The sequence below is a fragment of the Schistocerca cancellata genome, chromosome 6 (assembly GCF_023864275.1).
Source record: "Schistocerca cancellata isolate TAMUIC-IGC-003103 chromosome 6, iqSchCanc2.1, whole genome shotgun sequence".
NCBI lineage: Eukaryota > Metazoa > Arthropoda > Insecta > Orthoptera > Acrididae > Schistocerca > Schistocerca cancellata.
Genome location: NC_064631.1, coordinates 92,803,450 through 92,822,255, shown reverse-complemented (window position 1 = coordinate 92,822,255; position 18,806 = coordinate 92,803,450). Strand labels below are relative to the sequence as shown.

Genomic DNA, 18,806 nt, shown 5'->3' with positions numbered 1-18,806 from the left:
ATCGGCGGTCTCTGTCAGTCAACAGACGAGGTCGGCCAGTACGCTTCGGTGCTGTACGTGTCCCTTCACGTTTCCACTTCACTATCACATCAGAAACAGTGGACCTAGGCATGTTTAGGAGCGTGGAAATCTCGCGTACAGACGTATGACACAAGTGACACCCGATCGCCTGACCACGTTCGAAGCCCATGAGTTCCGCGGAGCGCCCCATTTTGCTCTCTCACGGTGTCTAATGACTACCGAGGTCGCTGATGTGGAGTACCTGGCAGTAGGTGGCAGCACAATCCACCTTATATGAAAAACGTAGTTTTGGGTGTGTTGGGACACTTTTGATTACATAGTCTAACTCTCAGTTTTAATAAGGATAGTCTGATCAAGTCATCTGTTGTATATTCGAATGCACGAAAAGCTGCTAATTACTAATACGACTTGTGCCACTAGAAAGAGCCCTTTTCTATGTTATTTGTATTTTACGTTAAAATTTCGCCTGTAGACACGTCGTTGCGTTTGGATACCAGTATAACTTCCTGCCTTTATTTTCTTGTCTTTGAAATTAATAAGATATATAACATCTTAACAGATTCTGATTCTTCCTGTTGATTCCTGGTAGGACAATATAATTATAAATTAAAAGCACAATACTGTGAATGTTCTACATGATTAATTTATTTGGTTTACCGGTTTTCCACTTACAACGCCATCATCGACAAAGAAGTTAACAGTATTTGTAAACAGCATTTTAAAAGATTTTTCTCGTCTGTAGACTGAGACAAGAACACGCACAGCAAGTGTCATCTGTGACAGTGCGTTGGTCGCGCAATTAAAAAGGTAAAAAGTTGATCAGTAAATAAATATAAAGAAACATTTAACACTAAACTCGATGGATAGTAGCTACATAATAATTTAAATTAAATTAACAACCCCCAATAAAATAATATTGCATTTGACAAGAGTACTGAAAAATAGCTTTTTATCTCTATTGTTTCACCTTTTTATCTTTATTATTTCGTTAGCAATGCACTGTCAAATACGGCCTATACTGTGTGTTTGTGCCTCAGTCTAGATGAGTCTTTTCCAATGCTGTTTACACGTATTGTTCTTCGATGACGATAGGAAAATTCTGATCGTGGTATTGTAAACCTAAAAATGGTTAACCTGAGTAAATTAATCCTTTGCAACGTATACAATATTGTGCTTTTCATTTATAACATGCAATAACTCAAAATGCACATTCGTGTGTTAGCACTTTCTTCAGCCGACCACATCATTTGTGCTGTCCTTTTTGTACGTTCAGTAACCTTTCTTAGCCTTGTTTGGTATATGTCCCATAGAGTTGAGCTACACTTTTGGTGATGACGCACAAGTGATTTGTAAGCATTCTCCTTTGCAGGTTGACTGTATTTTCCCAGTATCCACTGAGTGATCCGATGTCTGCGATTTGCTTTACTGTACATAAGATAGAGCCTGTGTGACCGTCCCATTTCATATCTCTACAAAGTATTACACCCAGGTATTTTGTATCAATTCAAAGGTTCCAGTCGTAACTCATTGGTTTTGTAGTCAGATGATATCAAGTTTTTGTGTTTTTTGAAGTGCAGAATTTTACATTTCTGAAGATATGAAGCAAGTTACCAATCTTAGCATCATTTTGAATTTGTATCATCATCTGGCTGAATATTTGCATAGCTTTATTGAGTAGGAGACTATGTCGTGCCTTGGAACATTTTTCAGGCTTTTGCCTCTCATTTTTATGTAATGGCATTGACTTTTTCTGTGCTGCAGTCTTTGTCAGAAATTTAAAAAATACTCCGGAAAAATAAAGCTTTTTCCAAATACGAAAAAAATGTTCCTTCGTACAACATGGTCATGTGCGTAGGAACAAATATTCTATGGAAATTTAAAAGTGTTGAAATCCAGAAAATTTTGCCAGTAGCGTATTTAATAGTCTATCTGTTACTTTATTATTCTACTACCCATCAATAATCAGTAAGTAAAATCTAGGAGTAGTTGAGAAGAATTATTATCAAAAGCCATTTGCAGGGTAAATACTTTTTGAAATGGAAGCTATTGAAAACTAACACAATTTTCAAATTGTTAAAACATTAAGGAAACTTATTTAATTCGCATATACGTATAACATATTCCATTCTAGAAAGCCTCCGTCTGTTTCAAGGTACAAGATGATGCACGTAGTATAGCTTAACCGTCCACACGTTGTGCAACTATTTTAAAAATATATATAGAATTTTTCTCATCATAAAAGTCTATAAATGAAGATTCAACGATTTATTCCACATAGCTTTAATATATTACCTAAATGAGTAGATCTGAAAACTTTTACAGATGCTATATTAAACACTGTCTCATGACTCACAACAACAGAAACAGTACAAAATGCTAGAAATTGCTTATGGCAGCCTCTAACGCACATTCCTTCGTGTCATTCTAAAATCAGTCACTAGGCTAAAGCAGCAGCCAGGGCATACGTGTGCTCCTAGGTACAACGCTCTCCCCTATTACATTGTTTCATTAAAAAGATGACACAGCCACGCTGGGCATAGAGTGAAGTCACTGGCTGAATTCCCAAACTGGTCAGTAGTGGGTAATTTATTATTTTACTTGTTGCCAACTTTCACCTTTTCCTGCCATCCCAATCTCCTTTTTGGGATTTCTGGCGGCCAGCGCTCTACGACTGTTTTTGCGAGGTGGCAGACTGCACTCCCAATAGAGAGGCGCGGGGTTCAAATGCCGATGGAGGCTATCATGATTTGGATTGTCGCTGGTTACCGTAAATCGACTGAGGCGAATGCCACGAGGATAGATGTTTGAACACTAACGTTTGTGTGGTCCAGATGACTCTAAACTCAGAGTATGTGTAGAAAAGTATCCAGCAGTTAGTTGTTAAGATCGTTGCAGGAATATGGCATTAGCGACGCGCTGACCTCCCTTTCTCCCCTCCCCATTCCTACAAAACCCTTCGTGAGTAACCGGAAAGGTCAATGTTAGACCAAACTTAAACAGTGCAGAACCGTTACAGGAAGTGCACATGCCAAAATGCCTCTTCCCCGTGAAGCTGGGAGCGGGAGGATCGGTGCTCAGGAAATGGGATTTTTACGCCATGACATTTCAGCTTAAATGGGACATTCGGCTTCCATCTAGTCCGCATAGTAATAAAGGACCATAAACCTTCGCCCACAGTGCTGACTCGACGAGGAAGCGCAGAACGAAAGAGGAAATGTCGGCATCTCGGCAAAGTCTTCTGCAGGTTAGACTAGCGGCACGTTCCATTGTCCAGAAAGCACAAAAACCTCAGATAGCAATTCGCACCTGAATGATGCCGCTGACATGCTGACTAGTGAAATGTACTTCTTCCGCACAAGTCTCTCTCTCTCTCTCTCTCTCTCTCTCTCTCTCACACACACACACACACACACACACACACACACACACACACACACACGTGCGCGCACACACACACAAACACGCAGACACTCACGAATATAAGAGGTACTTTTTTTCTATAAGTGCCGTTTCTATATTAAACAAAAACAACTGCATTTTCAAAACAATTCTTGTTGTTAGAGGGAACCTTATTTTTCAGCACCAAGGAACCAATGTGAAACTTTCGCACTTTCATAGTTTTACGTGGTGATAGTCTTTGAAATAAGTGTAGTCGTTGGGACAAGGATTGGGTTCATGGGTTGGGTTGTTTGGAGAAGGAGACCAAACAGCGAAATCATCTGTCTCATCGGATTAGGGAAGGAAGTCGGGCGTGCCCTTTTCGTAGGAACCATCCCGGCATTTGCCTATAGCGATTTAGGGAAATCACGGAAAACCTAAATCAGGATGGCCGGACGCAGGATTGAACCGTCGTCCTCCCGAATGGGAGTCCAATGTCCTAACCACTGCGCCACCTCGCTCAGTTTGGGACAAGGGTAATTGTGGAAATGAAGAGAAAACTTTTTTTAAAAAATGAGCCGAACAATGTGAAATAATAATCACTGATTTATGATACAGCGTTATACATAAATTTCATTGTGTCGAAAAATGTGTTTTGCATTCAGAATCTTTGTCCCATCTTGTACGACGGGCAGAGATCAGGAACTGTCAATAGGGCCACGTAACCTGTAACTCGACAAACATTCTTAGTTACAGTAAGCATGGTAGGCCGTAGTGGCAATAGGTAAATCGCAGTTCAAAGGAGGTGAAAATAAAAAAAAAAATGTTTGTCGTTTCGGAAAGGACATTCGTTTAGAAAAGTCAACTTGTACGACGTGCAGAGATAATGGACTACTGCTGTGGTCACGATTATTATCTGTGAAAATGCTGTTCAAATTATCCAACTACTAACAAGGGAACCTCCCCATCGCACCCCCCCTCAGATTTAGTTATATGTTGGCACAATGGATAGGCCTTGAAACACTGAACACAGATCAATCAAGAAAACAGGAAGAAGTTGTGTGGAACTATGAAAAAAATAAGCAAAATATACAAACTGAGTAGTCCACGCGCAAGATATGCAACATCAAGGATAGTGTGGGCGCAAGGTAGCCGTGGTCCCGTGGTTAGCGTGAGCTGCTGTGAAACGAAAGGTCCTTGGTTCAAGTCTACCCTCGAGTGAAAACTTTAATTTTTTATTTTCAGACAATTATTATCTGTCCGTCATCACTTTTGTTGGCAGTGATTATCACATCCACAAGAAAACCTAAATCGGGCAAGGTAGCCATTCGCCAAGTGTACAAGTTAGGTGAGTCGACAACATATTCCTGTCATGTGACGCACATGCCGTCACCAGTGTCATATAGAATATATCAGACGTGTTTTCCTGTGGAGGAATCGGTGGACCTATGACCTTGCGATCAAATGTTTTCGGTTCCCATTCGAGAGGCACGTCCTTTCGTCTACTAATCGCACGGTTTTGCGGTGCGGTCGCAAAACATAGATACTAAACTTATTACAGTGAACAGAGACGTCAATGAACGAATGGACAGATCACAACTTTGCGATAATAAAGAAAGTAAACTTTTCACCCGAGGGAAACTTGAACCAAGGACCTCTCATTCCGCAGCTACTCACGCTAACCACGGGACCACAGTGCTCTTGGGCCTACACTATCGCCGGCCGGTGTGGCCAAGCGGTTAAAGGCGCTACAGTCTGGAACCGCGTGACCGCTACGGTCGCAGGTTCGAATCCTGCCTCGGGCATGGATGTGTGTGATGTTCTTAGGTTAGTTAGGTTTAAGTAGTTCTAAGTTCTAGGGGACTGATGACCTTAGAAGTTAAGTCCCATAGTGCTCAGAGCCATTTGAACCATTTTTGAAGCCTACACTATCCTTGATGTTGCCAATGTTACGCATGGAGTACTCAGTTTGTATATTTTGCTTATTTTTTTCATAGTTCCACGCAACTTCTTCCTGTTTTCTTGATTGATCTGTGTTCATTTTTCCAAGGCCTATCCATTGTGCCAACTAATAACTAAATCAGAGGGGGGTGCGATGGGGAGGTTCCCTTGTAAGTACTTTGAAACAAATTAAATGGTATTTGCAATAAGACAATATGAAAAGGGAGCCTCTTATTCGTGAATATTAATTTAGCTTCGTAGCATATAGGTAAGAAGCTGGGCGTTCATGATGTCCTTTTGCCTGTGGTAGCTAGAAGTCTATTTTATGTTAAAACTTTCCACAAATAATAAGTTTAAGCGCAAAATCAGTATGCAATGTCAGAAGCTGGTTAAAAAAGCTTTCTAACTATACCTCATTTATCCTTGTACAATCAGTATGTGTTGAGGAAAAGGAATGTTCCCTTCAGAAATAATATATGTGATAATTTAAACAGTATTAAGGCACTTATCATAACGAACATCCAACTTCAGGATTCCGCTCTTGTAAAAATCTGCTACCTGATTTGCCAACCCCTACTGAACGAAGTTTTAACGTCATCGTGGCTCTGAGTGCCTGAATGTGTCTCCTTTTTTCACGTGCAGGAACAGTTGGTAATTACTGGGTGGTAGATCAGGACTTGTAGGAAAGGATATTTTTGACAGCTTGACTAAAAGAAGGGATCGGCTGATAGGGTACATTCTGAGGCATAAAAGGAATGGTTAATTTGGTGACTGAGGGAGTGGGGAAAGCAAGAATTTTAGACGCAAACCAGGGTTTGAGTACATTAAGCAGGTTCAAACGTATGCATGTTGCAGAAGATATGCACATCAGTTCGACTTTCCAGGGACTGTGGCATGCTGCACCATATATAAAATGTACGTCCACATGTTCCTGTAACGAGTAATGCTTTTTGTGTTACCAGTAACAACTCGCACCGCCCCTTACTCCTTTAAAGAACTTGAAACGCATACATAAAACTGCTTCAGACGCCTGATTACTTTGCAAGTGCGCTAATCTGTTAAATATTTGGCGTTAAGCATGTAATGCCATTATGGTTGAAGACGCAAAACTTTAAGTGTGTTGGTTTTGTTAGTTTCTGATTATTCATTCGCCCATAGGCTACTGAAAAAGTCAGAATCAAAAATGAAAAAGCTTAGAAAATGTTTGAAATTATGTTTGAAGTTTGTTGTAATTCGCTAATTGCTCTCATTATAAAACACTGGCTGTGAATATTCTGGGTAATTTGCGCTCCGTTTTAAGCAAAAGCTAGTTTTCTAACACTTCTCAATGTTTATGACGTAACATCCTGAACTGTGTCGTACAATTATATATATTTGGTTGGTTGGTTGTGTTGGGGAAGGAGACCAGACAGCGTGGTCATCGGTCTCATCGGATTAGGGAAGGACAGGGAAGGAAGTCGGCCGTGCCCTTTCAGAGGAACCATCCCGGCATTTGCCTGGAGTGATTTAGGGAAATCACGGAAAACCTAAATCAGGATGGCCGGACGCGGGATATTATATATATTTGATTGTACATTCCTTGTTGTACGTGGATACTTTGTGTAAATGTATTGCGAAAAGAATTAGTGGTAAAGAAGTACTAAATAAAACTTTATGCCACAGTGTTAAGTTTTACTACATGAAAAGCGAAAATGTAGTAAGCCAGAAACTTTTTTTCCATTCATCATTTAGGGTGTGAGGTGTGGGTAGTCAGAAGTTTCGTAATATCTACAGTCTCTAACTTCACTACTTGACTTACTGTGTTAAACCTTTAACGTAATATTATACCTCTTAATCAGTAGATTATTTTAAACTTTTATATTCGCTTAATAATTGCATGAAATGCTGAAAGTCAGATTTTTGCACCGCTCGAAACTGTTAGATAGGCAACCTGCAACAGTGACCGGATGACGATTTTAGTCGTTTAATAATATAACCAGTGCTGAACTATAAACAGTGATAAACTCAACTGTAGACACTATGCAGACGATTGATTATTGTTTCTCAAGACTACGCCACCAATGTCGATGAGGCAAGGAATGGTTTGCCATGAAAGATGAGCAGTTTCCAAGACTGTACCCATGCACATTGTTCACAAAATACCTCGGTTACCTTACCTTTGGTGACCTGAATGGGAACTGTGTTAACAATGCGGCAAGGCCGCTGGCATCCATTTTCTGGCAGTGGTTCCTTATACCAAGGTACTTAGTTTAGAACCAGTACGGTGTGTATAATTTGGACTCTGAATGTTGGCACACCCTGTGCAAAGTTCAGTTCAGTCATATGAGTCCTTCTTCACGTTGCAGTTTACACAAAGGTCTGCATTATTATTTTTTTTTTATTTTAAAAAGTCAGATAGGTTTCATGCTGAATACAGAAAAGATTTTCCCTTTGACTGTTCAGAGGTGTTACTAAACCCGCCCAAACATGTAAATAACCATGCATAAGCAGCACCTGTAAGACGGAGGGGGTCCGACAGCCGATCAGTTCCAGACATTTCACCAGGAAGGAGGTCCAGACATTTCACCAGGAAGGAGGTACACGGTACCTGTAGTTCAACCATGTCTAGACGGTCAATACCGCTGTTCGATCACGTCCGCATTGTTACTTTGTGCCAAGAAGGGCTCTCAACAAGGAAAGTGTCCAGGCGTCTCGGAGTGAACCAAAACGATGTTGTTCGGACATGGAGGAGATACAGAGAGAGACAGAAACTGTCGGTGACATGCCTCGCTCAGGCCGCCGAAGGGCTACTACTGTAGTGGATGACCGCTACCGACGGATTATGGCTCGGAGGAACCCTGACAGCAACGCGACCATGTTGAATAATGCTTTTCGTGAAGCCACAGGACGTCGTGTTACGACTTCTGCATGATGCGCAACTTCATTCCCGACGTCCAGGCGAGGTCCAGCTTTCCAACCACGAGACCATGCAGCGCGGTACAGATGGGCCCAATAACATGCCCAATGGACCGCTCAGGACTGGCATCACATTCTCTTCACCGGTGAGTGTCGCATATGCCTTCAACTAGACAATCGTCGTAGATGTGTTTGGAGGCAACCTGGTTAGGCTGAATGCCTTAGACACACTGTCCAGCATGTGCAGCAAGGTGGAGGTTCCATGCTGTTTTGGGGTGGCATTATGTGGGGCCGATGTATGCCGCTGGTGTTCATGGAAGGTGCCGTAACGGCTGTACGATACGTGAATGCCATCCTCCGACCGATAGTGCAACCATATCGGCAGCATATTGGCGAGGCATTCGTCTTCATGGACGACAATTCGCGCCCCAATCGTACACATCTTGTGAATGACTTCCTTCAGGATAACGACATCGCTCTACTATAGTGCCAGCATGTTCTCCAGACATGGACCTTATTGAACGTGCCTGGCATAGATTGAAAAGGGCTGTTTGTGGACGACGCGACCCACCAACCACTCTGAGGGATCTACGCCGAATTGCCGTTGAGGAGTGGGACAATCTGGAGCAAGAGTGCCTTGATGAACTTGTGGATAGTATATCACGACGAATACAGGCATGCCTCAATGAAAGAGGACGTGCTACTGGGTATTAGAGGTACCGGTGTGTACAGAAATGTGGATCACCACCTGTGAAGGTCTCGCTGTATGGTGGTACAACATGCAATATGTGGATTTCATGAGCAATAAAAAGGGCCGAAATGATGTTTATGTTGATGTCTATTCCAGTTTTCTGTACAGGTTCCTGAACTCTCGGAACTGAGATGTTGCAAAACTTTTTTGATGTGTGTCGTCAGAGTAACTTGCGTCCATGCGCCTTTGTTAATAGTCAGTAAAGAGAAATGTTTCTTTTTTGGTGACTGAAAGTAAAGTATACCGAGCGAAGTGGCGCAGCGATTCGCCCACTGGACTCGCATCGGTAGGACGAAAGTTCAAACCCGCGCCTGGACGTCCAGATTTAGTGTTTCCCTGATTTTCCTAAATCGCCCCAGGTAAATGCCCGGATGGTTCCTTTGAAAGGGCACGACCGATTTCCTTCCCCATCCTTGACATAGTCCGAGTTGTGCTCCGTCTCTAATGACCTCGACGTAGACGGTACGTTAAACCCGCCGGCCGGAGTGGCCGTGCGGTTCTAGGCGCTACAGTCTGGAACCGCGTGACCGCTACGGTCGCAGGTTCGAATCCTGCCTCGGGCGTGGATGTGTGTGATGTCCTTAGGTTAGTTAGGTTTAAGTAGTTCTAAGTTCTAGGGGACTGATGACCACAGCAGTTAAGTCCCATAGTGAACCATTTTGAACGTTAAACCCAATCTTCCTTCGTTCCTTGAAAATAACATAGATATTTACCGTCAGTAACCAGTCGACAAGTTTTAGGAAGAACATACTGTAGAGTTGTGGCAGGGAACGTTGTATTTGCTTGGTAGTGCTGTGCCTGATGATGAGAATGGGGCTTGGTGTTGTGCGCAGGTACCGGGACAAGCAACTGGTAGTGCTGAACGCCGACCACTACGAGGGCGGCACCACCGACCAGACGACGCTGCTCATCAAGAACGCGACGCGATTCGACCAGGGCGTCTACGAGTGCGGCCTGGAGAACGACGTGGGCGCCGAGAACTCCACCAACAGCATCAACGTTTCCGTCTACTGTGAGTTCCACAGGGCGTGCAAGCGCAGGCTGGGGTACTTCACTGTAGTCGATATTTCCAGAAAGTCCACAAATAAAAACACACACATACACACACACACACACACACACACACACACACACAAACACAAACACGCGCGCGCGCGCCTGCTTATAGCTTTTCTTATTTCTTCGGGGATGATTTTGGGGACTTCATCGTCATCTGCGTAAAGTTTTCCTAGTGGTTCATGTATTCTATCATATAATTTACTACAGAAATTCTTTATATGCTTTAAAATTTCTTCCTTTTCCGTTATGCGCCCATTATCACCGTCAATTGCTATGATTTGGTCTGACAATTGACATACTCAAGCTTATAGGGGAGGAAACAGAGAAACATCAGGCTAAAGTCTTTACTTCGTGTATACAGAATGACAGCATCCCAACCTGCTTGAACTAAGCAAACATAATCTTACTACATAAGAAGGGAAGTATTCACGATCTGAAGAACTACCGCCCCATTAGCTTACTTTCTGCTATATATGAAGTTGTTGTGTACATAGTTCTGCATAGTCAGCGCGTACACAACTTTCCCACTGGAGCGCGCCCCGCTAAGCACAACAGCGCAGGCGCAGTGCTCGTCTGTCTCCACACTACGAGATGGCGCTGCCATAGAGACGGACCAAATTCTGCTTCCGCCGATCCGCGTATTAATATGTAACGCAGCCAGTGAGATTGCTGCTAACGTAGAACCTTTTCTCCTCGCGGATCACACTCGCGCAGTGATACATGAACGCACGAGGTATTATAACGAGTGTACAGACCTCCGATTAGTCAGTCTGTACCAGTCTGCATTAGTCTGTACCAGTCTGTACGAGTTCTACATTTGTCTGTACCAGTCTACAGTCAAGTTTCAGTCTGTGCCTAATAAGATTACCATATTCCTGTACATAGCCATGAAGATAAATGTATAGACACTTTTGTCAAGTATCAGAGATATATGTGAGAATAAGATTAACGTACCAATACCAAAGGAACTTCAGATTGTCAATTGTAAATAGCATCCAGAACCAAGTTAAGTAATTTCTATGCTTGTTATTATTTTAATAAATGTGTGTGAAAATTAATCAAGTTCTGTTTAAAGTTGGTCACCATCAATCTGCTACTCTAAGCGTGCAAGTGGCATTTCTATCGTCTAACGGCAGAAGATAAACACGCCACGATAAGCCCACGAGACATATTGATGACACTCGCCTACTTCGTTAGAGCGACAAGTCAAATAATCTGATAGTGTGTGCATGGAAGATCTTACAGTACGCACACCACAGAAGTGTAAAACGCATTAAAATGGTAGTGGAGACTGCACAGCCCATAGAACAAGCTGGATTCCGCAGTGGTTTCAGTACAATTGACCATATAAACACACTGCGTGAGGTAATTAGTCGAGCAAATGAGTATGAAATGCCACTATGCAGAGCCTTCATTGACTTCGAAAAAGCCTTTGATTCTGTCAGCCAAACTGCAGTCACACAAGCACTGGCCGAGCAAGGAGTGGAAACAAAATATATGAACATATTGTGCAACATTTATGATATGTCTGTAGCATCTATCAACATAAGAAAAAACAAGTACGAATTTCCCATTGGAAAAGGTGTAAAGCAGGGCTATCCTATATCCCTGAAGTTATTAATACCAGTTCTCGACATGGCTATGTCCAAAATTATTTGGAACAACAAAGCATAAATGGTAAAAGGCTCACCAACCTGAGATTTGCTGGCGATATAGTGGTCCTAGCTAACAGTAAGATGGAAATGCAGTCCTCTATAAAAGACTTAACAGATCGTTGTCAGGAAGATGGATTTAAATAAATCACTCTAAAACTAAGGTTATGCATAAGAAATGGGCAGCTGCAGGACAAGTAACACTGAACGGCAACATCCTAAATAATGTTACAGAATACGTTTATCTGGGGCAATTAATTGACACAAAAGGGGATTTGAAATCTAAAATTTTTCGTCGAATTAAACTGGGTTGAAGGGCTTGAATGCAACACTTTTCAAATCTAACATGCCAGTCTACTTAAAGAAGACAGTTTTTGATCAGTGTGTCCTATCGGTTTTAACGTACGGGTGTGAAATTTGAAGTTTAAATGAATTTTTCAAAAGGAAATTTAGAACTGCTCAGAGAGCTATGGAAAGGTCAGTGTTTGGTCTCACTAAGAAAGATCGACCGAAAAGTAAAGACATACGAGAAGTAACAAGAGTAAAAGATATTATAGAGCGAGTTAAGACTCTAAAATAGCAGTGTGCAGGACATATTGCACGAACAAAGGATGGAAGATGGACAAAATAAGTTTTAGAGTGGAGTCCCAGAGAAAAACGAAGACCACCAGGGAGACCACCTGATCGCTGGGATAAGGAACTCAGTAAAGTTGGCTTCAACTGGCAGAAGACAGCAGCGGACAGGGATGAATGGAAACACCTCTTAAAATGTATTTAATAACATAAAGAGGCTAGATCTTGTGCAGATTGAATTAACTGTCTACATGAAGGTACCAACAGCCCAGGAAGGCCGCCGCCTCCATCCCGCCAGCCTACACGAGACTTCCAGAGCACCCTGGAAGACATCGAGGGACTGGAATAACTGGCATTTGACGAGGGTTACCAGGCCTGGTAGAGTATATAACTGGTGTGAACAGTGCCATGTTTTCTGTCCACATCCTGTGCCTAGGTGCAAACCATAAACAGAGCAGTAGTTGTCAAGAGCTGGCACTGAACGTAAACCAGTAGTGAAACCAAGGCAGTCTAGAAACTAAGCTGGGTCGTAGTCGCAACGGTATGTTGATATACTAAGACCTTCATACGGAACGGCACAATAGAAGACAGGCTGGCCGGCTGCCTCTCAAGGGGAGCGTGCTAACATCCCCTCACCAGTTTGATTCATACTGACAGGATTTGTAGGGCATGACTAAGACTTCTACATACAGGGTTACAATTATTGGACCCTATTAGAATAAAAAACGAAAATTAGTTACAAGCACACTTTATTCAACATATAAACGTCACTACAGATACTCCGGTTTAGGTTATGGCATGTTCGATATGCCTACCAGCGGCGATGATGTGGCGCAGACGCATAGCGAAATTCTGCATGACCCGCTGAAGTGTCGGGACATCGATGCTGTCTATGACCTCCTGAATCGCTGTTTTCAGCTCAGCAACAGTTCCGGGGTTATTGCTATACGTCTTGTGTTTAACGTCACAAGCCGGCCGGGTGGCCGAGCGGTTCTAGGCGCTACAGTTTGGAATCGTGCGACCGCTACGGTCGCAGGTTCGAATCCTGCCTCGGGAATGGATGTGTGTGATGTCCTTAGGTTAGTTAGGTTTAAGTAGTTCTAAGTCTAGCGGACTCATGACCTCAGATTCTAAGTCCCATCCAGCTAACCTAAGGACATCACACACATCCATGCCATAGGCAGGATTCGAAACTGCGACCGAAGCGCCTAGAACCGCTCGGCCACGGCGGCCGGCCATCAGCAATCCAATGTCGGTGTTGACGGGCCCATTCTAGGCGTAAAGCTTTGTGTCGTGCAGTCATCAAGGGTACACGGGTGGGCATTTGGCTCCAAAAGCCCATATCGATGATGTTTTATTAATGTTTTACCGGATTCCTGATATTGACGGTACACTCGTGAAATAGTCGTACGGTAAAATCCCCACTTCATCGCTACCGCGCAGATGCTGTGTCCCATCTCTCGTGCGCCGACTATAACACCAAGTTCAAACTTAGTTAAATCTTGATAACCTACCATTGTAGCAGCAGTAACCGATCTAACGACTGCACCTGACACTGCTTCTCTTATATAGGCTTTGCTGACAGCAGCGCCGTATTCTGCCTGTTTACATATATCTCTGTACTTGAATGTGCATGCCTACACCAGTTTCTTTGGCGCTTCAGTGTAGATCCCAAGCTTATGCGCGTGGTCGCTCACTGCCCACAGTCAAGCCCGTAGTGCGGCTGTCGATGGAGCCGGAGACGCCGGTGAGCGAGGTGTCGCGACTGAACATCACTCTGCTGTGCGAGGTGCTGGCGGGCAACCCGGCCACGCTGACCGCCGTGCGCTGGTACCTGGACGGCGAGCTGCTCAAACAGCTGCCCGACTGCAACGCCACAGACGACGCGGCGGCCACCTTCTGCGACGTAGACCCCAGCCGGCTCATGCTGGAGGACGTGGGCCGCGGCTTCCACGCCAACTACTCGTGCGAGGGCATGAACGACGCCGGCTGGGGGCCCACCTCGCCGGACCGCGAGCTCGTCGTCTTCTGTGAGTCTCATTCCTTCACCTTTACTTGTAGACTTCCGTTAAAACACGTTTCACACAAACGTCTTTCTGGCCAAAGTCCACTACAGGGTATGGGTGTGCGTCACATGCTTGCGTGTAAATTTGTCGCCAACCACATCGCGATAGGATCAGTGAAGTCAGTGACTGTGCACAGTATGGTGTTCTAAAGTTTCGAGTGTTCTCGAAACTGCCCATGCGCAGAAATATGGGACTATGGCTTCGCCTGCTGACATAGGAAGTTAACCTATTCTAGCCAAAGTCACTCCTGTTATAGTAAAGGAAATCTCTACTTTCTTGTTTGCTTTCTTTTCGTAAACACAATGCGAAGGTTGCCCCGGTGTTTTTCCTGCTAGTGTTCTTCCACAACAGGGACGGAATATCTGAACGCAGAAACTAAAATGTAGACTTTCGCGGCCGGAAATGTCATGTCCATTATAATTATCCGGGTTGTTATGCCGTGGTCGGTTGATTAATTCTGTGTCAATTCCCAACGTTTCGTCCCCGTCTGCGGGAGACATCTTTAAGAGGGTCTGTAGCTCGATGAAAGGTCCAATACACCCACTGGCTGGCTACTGACTGCGGCTAAATTCCGTGTCCGCGCGCTCCCGCGCCGAGGCGTGACGTCACGTGTTTTGAAAACGTCAGTGCAATTGGCCGCTGTCCGCTGCCGTCGATCGCCGTTGCCGTCCAGTGATGGACGCGTGGTACACATCTTCTTCAACACCGGCATCCATATACCGTTTAATTTCATGCCCTCCTCCCTTCGATTTAAATTATTAGGGTGTTTGGCTACCTGTAAAGTCTTTCGTAATATCCGCATGTAGCCGCTAGTACTTGCGTCTCCTCGCAACGAATATGATGGTTACCTGGCTGGAAAGCATGCTCCGCAACAGCTGATCGTTCCGTTTCTCCTCTTCTACAATTGCCCTTGTACTCTTCCAAACGTTTTGAAACAGTTCTTTTAGTGGTACCCATATAAACATCTCCATAGCTGCATGGGATCCTATACACTCCAGCCTTTTCCAATGGTTTGCGAGCGTCCTTGGCAGGCTTAAGGTATTCCTGTATCTTCCTGGTGGGCTTGAAAATTACAGTAATATTTCGCTTCGTCAAGATCCTCCCTATTCTTTCCGTTACATTTTTAACAAACGGCAGGAAAACCTTAGATTTTTCAGTAGACTGTACGTCACTACGATTTCTGCGTAGCTGTCTCAACGCACGTTTTATTTCGGCGGACGAATATCCTTTCTTCATTAGTGCATTGTGGAGATGTTCCAACTCAGGTTCACAAATATTTCTAGCTCTGTCCGCTAACGTCTTGATAACACCCCGCTTAATTCTGTAGCTATTCCTGCCATTACCAAAACGTATTCTACGGTTAACTTACCTAAGCCTGCCGGAATGACCTGTTCAGTTATCCAGCGTTTATCATCTACTTAGGCATTATTACATGTTCGTACAATGCGTTTACCGCGCTATTCCGAGAATAGAAATTAAGCGGCTGCTAACTGGGGACTGTACAACTGGCCATTAGTAGCGTAGGGTTCTGTCAAACATTTTATGTCAAAATTTCATTTTCTAGGATACATCGAAAAGATGATATGTAATCTTTCTTACCTGTTATTTCTGTTCATCGTTTATTTCCACTCTGATGGTCTGACTCTATGGATTTCGCTAATAATTAATAACAATGCTGATCATTCGCACACACAATCAACAACATACACAAACAGCGATTGGTATTCACCCGTTCGGGTTCATTCGGTTTAGCTCGTCTAGCTCCACCCCCTTTTATTCTGCGGAAAGATTTTTATTTCTAGATGCGACGGGGATTCCCCTAACAGACGACATGTACGCCGTACATGCATTAAAAATCAGGTTATGATTCTTTCAGAAATCAACTTCTAATGGGTTCAAAATGTTCAAAAAGTAACTGAGATGCGTTTCAAAACCATATGAATAAACAATGGACCAACATGCGCTGGGCACAAGGCACTTTGTGAAACAAGATTTTCTTCTTCAAGAAAATGAATTTGGCGTCCCCTGAAATTGTTGCTCGGTGCAGATACCCCAGTATGCCGCCTCATAGATCTGGGTCTGGCACCTAGCAAGCTGTTTGCCAATACATTTTCATCGCTAATTGTTGAAAATAGTTGTTTCAGTTATAACAAAAAGATGCAATCATAGCATGTTTAATTGTGGTCTCGTGTTCATCATTTATTGCACCAAGAAGGGAACAGTACCATCACTACCAGCATTTTTCGATTCTTCTGGTGCCTCTGGCCAATGGCACCAGCCAACCTGCCTGTCCCATGCTGCAGAGCTCCTATAAAGGAGCCTTGCCATGCTGAGGTTCGTCACAGTATACGCCCAGCTTACATATGAAGCTGCAAGCTTCGGAAGCATGAATGATCAGTTGGTTTGTGCAAGCATGCTTGATCTTCTGGACATGTGAAACTTTTGTATTGTTCAAGCTGCTTGAGGCTTGATCGATTTTCAGTCATGCAAAATCGTGCAAGGATACCGAAGTGCATGTGCTTGAGTGCGTGTACCAACAATATAATTATAAGTTTGTATTTAATTGGTACATAAGGTTGTAGCGGTTTTGTTTTCCATGTTGGTATTCCAGTTCAACAGATTTATTTATCTATTGTCTATTTTTATTTGTTAATTCATGTTGTTATCTGAGTTTACATATAGTAATTTTGTGATTTGGAGAATGTGAGTGGAGCTGTGGTCGTAGAAAATGGAGTGCCAAGTGGAGAAATCGTAACATTTGCGACATATCCTTCTGTTTGAGTTGAATAAAGGGATGACAGCAGGCACGAACATTTGTCCTATGTATGGGGTTAATAACACAGGACAGAGCATGTCAAGCAAATGGTTTTCTCGTTTTAACATTAGTGACTCTCCATGATCAGAAAGTCCTTTGCAGTTTGATGAAAATCATTTAAATGAATTAATCCACATCGATCCATGTTAGTGTATGGTACTCGACAACTGGCAAATGTGATGGAACTGTGATCATTCCAACATCGTGCAACATTTGCATCCAATGAGGAAAGTTCAAAAACTGGGTGTAACGGTTCCGCATGTCCTAAGCTAAAATCACAAAATCAGCGGATGGTCCTATGTACATCTATGCGTGCTCATCATCAGTTGGTTTGTGAACATCATCAACCATTCCTATCCTGTATCATTACTCGTGACGAGAAATGGTGTCTTTATGGTAGCATAAGGAAAAGAAAGGAATGATTGAACCCAAATAAAGCAGCAACTGTCTGTACAAAGACGTGAATGCATCCACAAATGATAATGTTGTGCATCTGGTGGGAAAGGACAGTGGTTTGGTGTACCATAAATTTTTCTCCTATGTGTAACCATCACTCCTGACATTTGTTGTCAACAATTGAAACTTCTTGCAGGTGCAATTACTCCATTATAATGCCCATCCGCATTCTGCTAAGACTGAAAAAAAAAAAGTACAGGAGTTGGGTTGGGAAGTCATTCCACCTTATTCACCTGATCTTGTCCCCTCGGATTTGTACCTTTTATTTTCCCTGTCGAACAGCCTTCAAGGAACTTCTTTTCCTTTGCGCCTCAAAACCATGTGATTTCTACAGTTGTGGCATCCAGAAGTTGCCCATCATTGACAGACTGTTGTAAATAATGAAGGAGAATATATGATTGATGACTAAAGTCTCTGTTATGCTACGAACTTATGCACCCAATACCTATCCAGTTGTATTATATTTTCAAAAATTGATTAGTATCATTGATATAATACCTTATGCTGGTATGTTTTACCTGCAAAGTTACAGACTTATCACATACTTCCTTTGGAAGTATAAAGAGCTCACTTTTTCTTCAAGTAGCTGTTCTTTCACCTGTCTATGCTTCAAATTATCTGTATAAAAACTGCACATGAAATTTTGTTTTCTTATTTCGCGTAAAAGAGTGCAAAAAGTTTCCAAAGATGCCTTTGTTTGTTTCAAGAAAACATTGCCAGAGATATTATGTCCCAAAGTTGCTGAAAACTCAGGGGTATATGGTAGATAGCAGCACTAGAGGTTCAAACAAATGGCTGTGTGAGTACTTCAAATGAAATTTCATCAAAATCCTTGAGGTCTTGCTGGAATCAATAGACCATTTGGTGTGTAATGACCCATAATCAAAAGGGTTGAGGATCTGTGTACTGGCAACAGAGAGGTGCAGTTCTGTTTTGAATTGTGTTGGTACTGTAGTCAGCTACATGGAAACCTTTATACATAATTGTTGAAATAAAAACTAGAAAATACAAAAAATTAATGTTTGATAATTTTTAGTACCATATACTGGTTTAACAATTTTCTGTTCTAGATAGTAATGCAATATATAACAATTGTTAATCTTTACAATTATTTTGATTAAATGTTCAGTACCAGAAATAATAAATAATTTATAAGAATGAGCTGTAGTTATATTATAAATTGCACAAAAACTTTATGG

At 42.8% G+C, this 18,806-nt stretch overlaps 1 protein-coding gene across 11 annotated transcripts in view; it reads left to right on the top strand.

The window, feature by feature from the left end:
• LOC126088583 (titin) overlaps nucleotides 1-18,806 on the top strand; it is a 1,213,778-nt gene that overhangs the window by 1,014,629 nt on the left and 180,343 nt on the right. For all 11 annotated transcript variants that reach the window (XR_007519972.1, XR_007519973.1, XR_007519977.1 and 8 more), the window contains exons 8-9: nucleotides 9,820-9,998; nucleotides 13,977-14,300. Coding sequence is in view for 5 of the 11 variants with exons in the window: in XM_049906783.1 (XP_049762740.1) it covers nucleotides 9,820-9,998; nucleotides 13,977-14,300 (503 nt within the window). In the remaining 6 variants the exon portion in view is untranslated. The remainder of the gene's footprint in view (nucleotides 1-9,819; nucleotides 9,999-13,976; nucleotides 14,301-18,806) is intronic.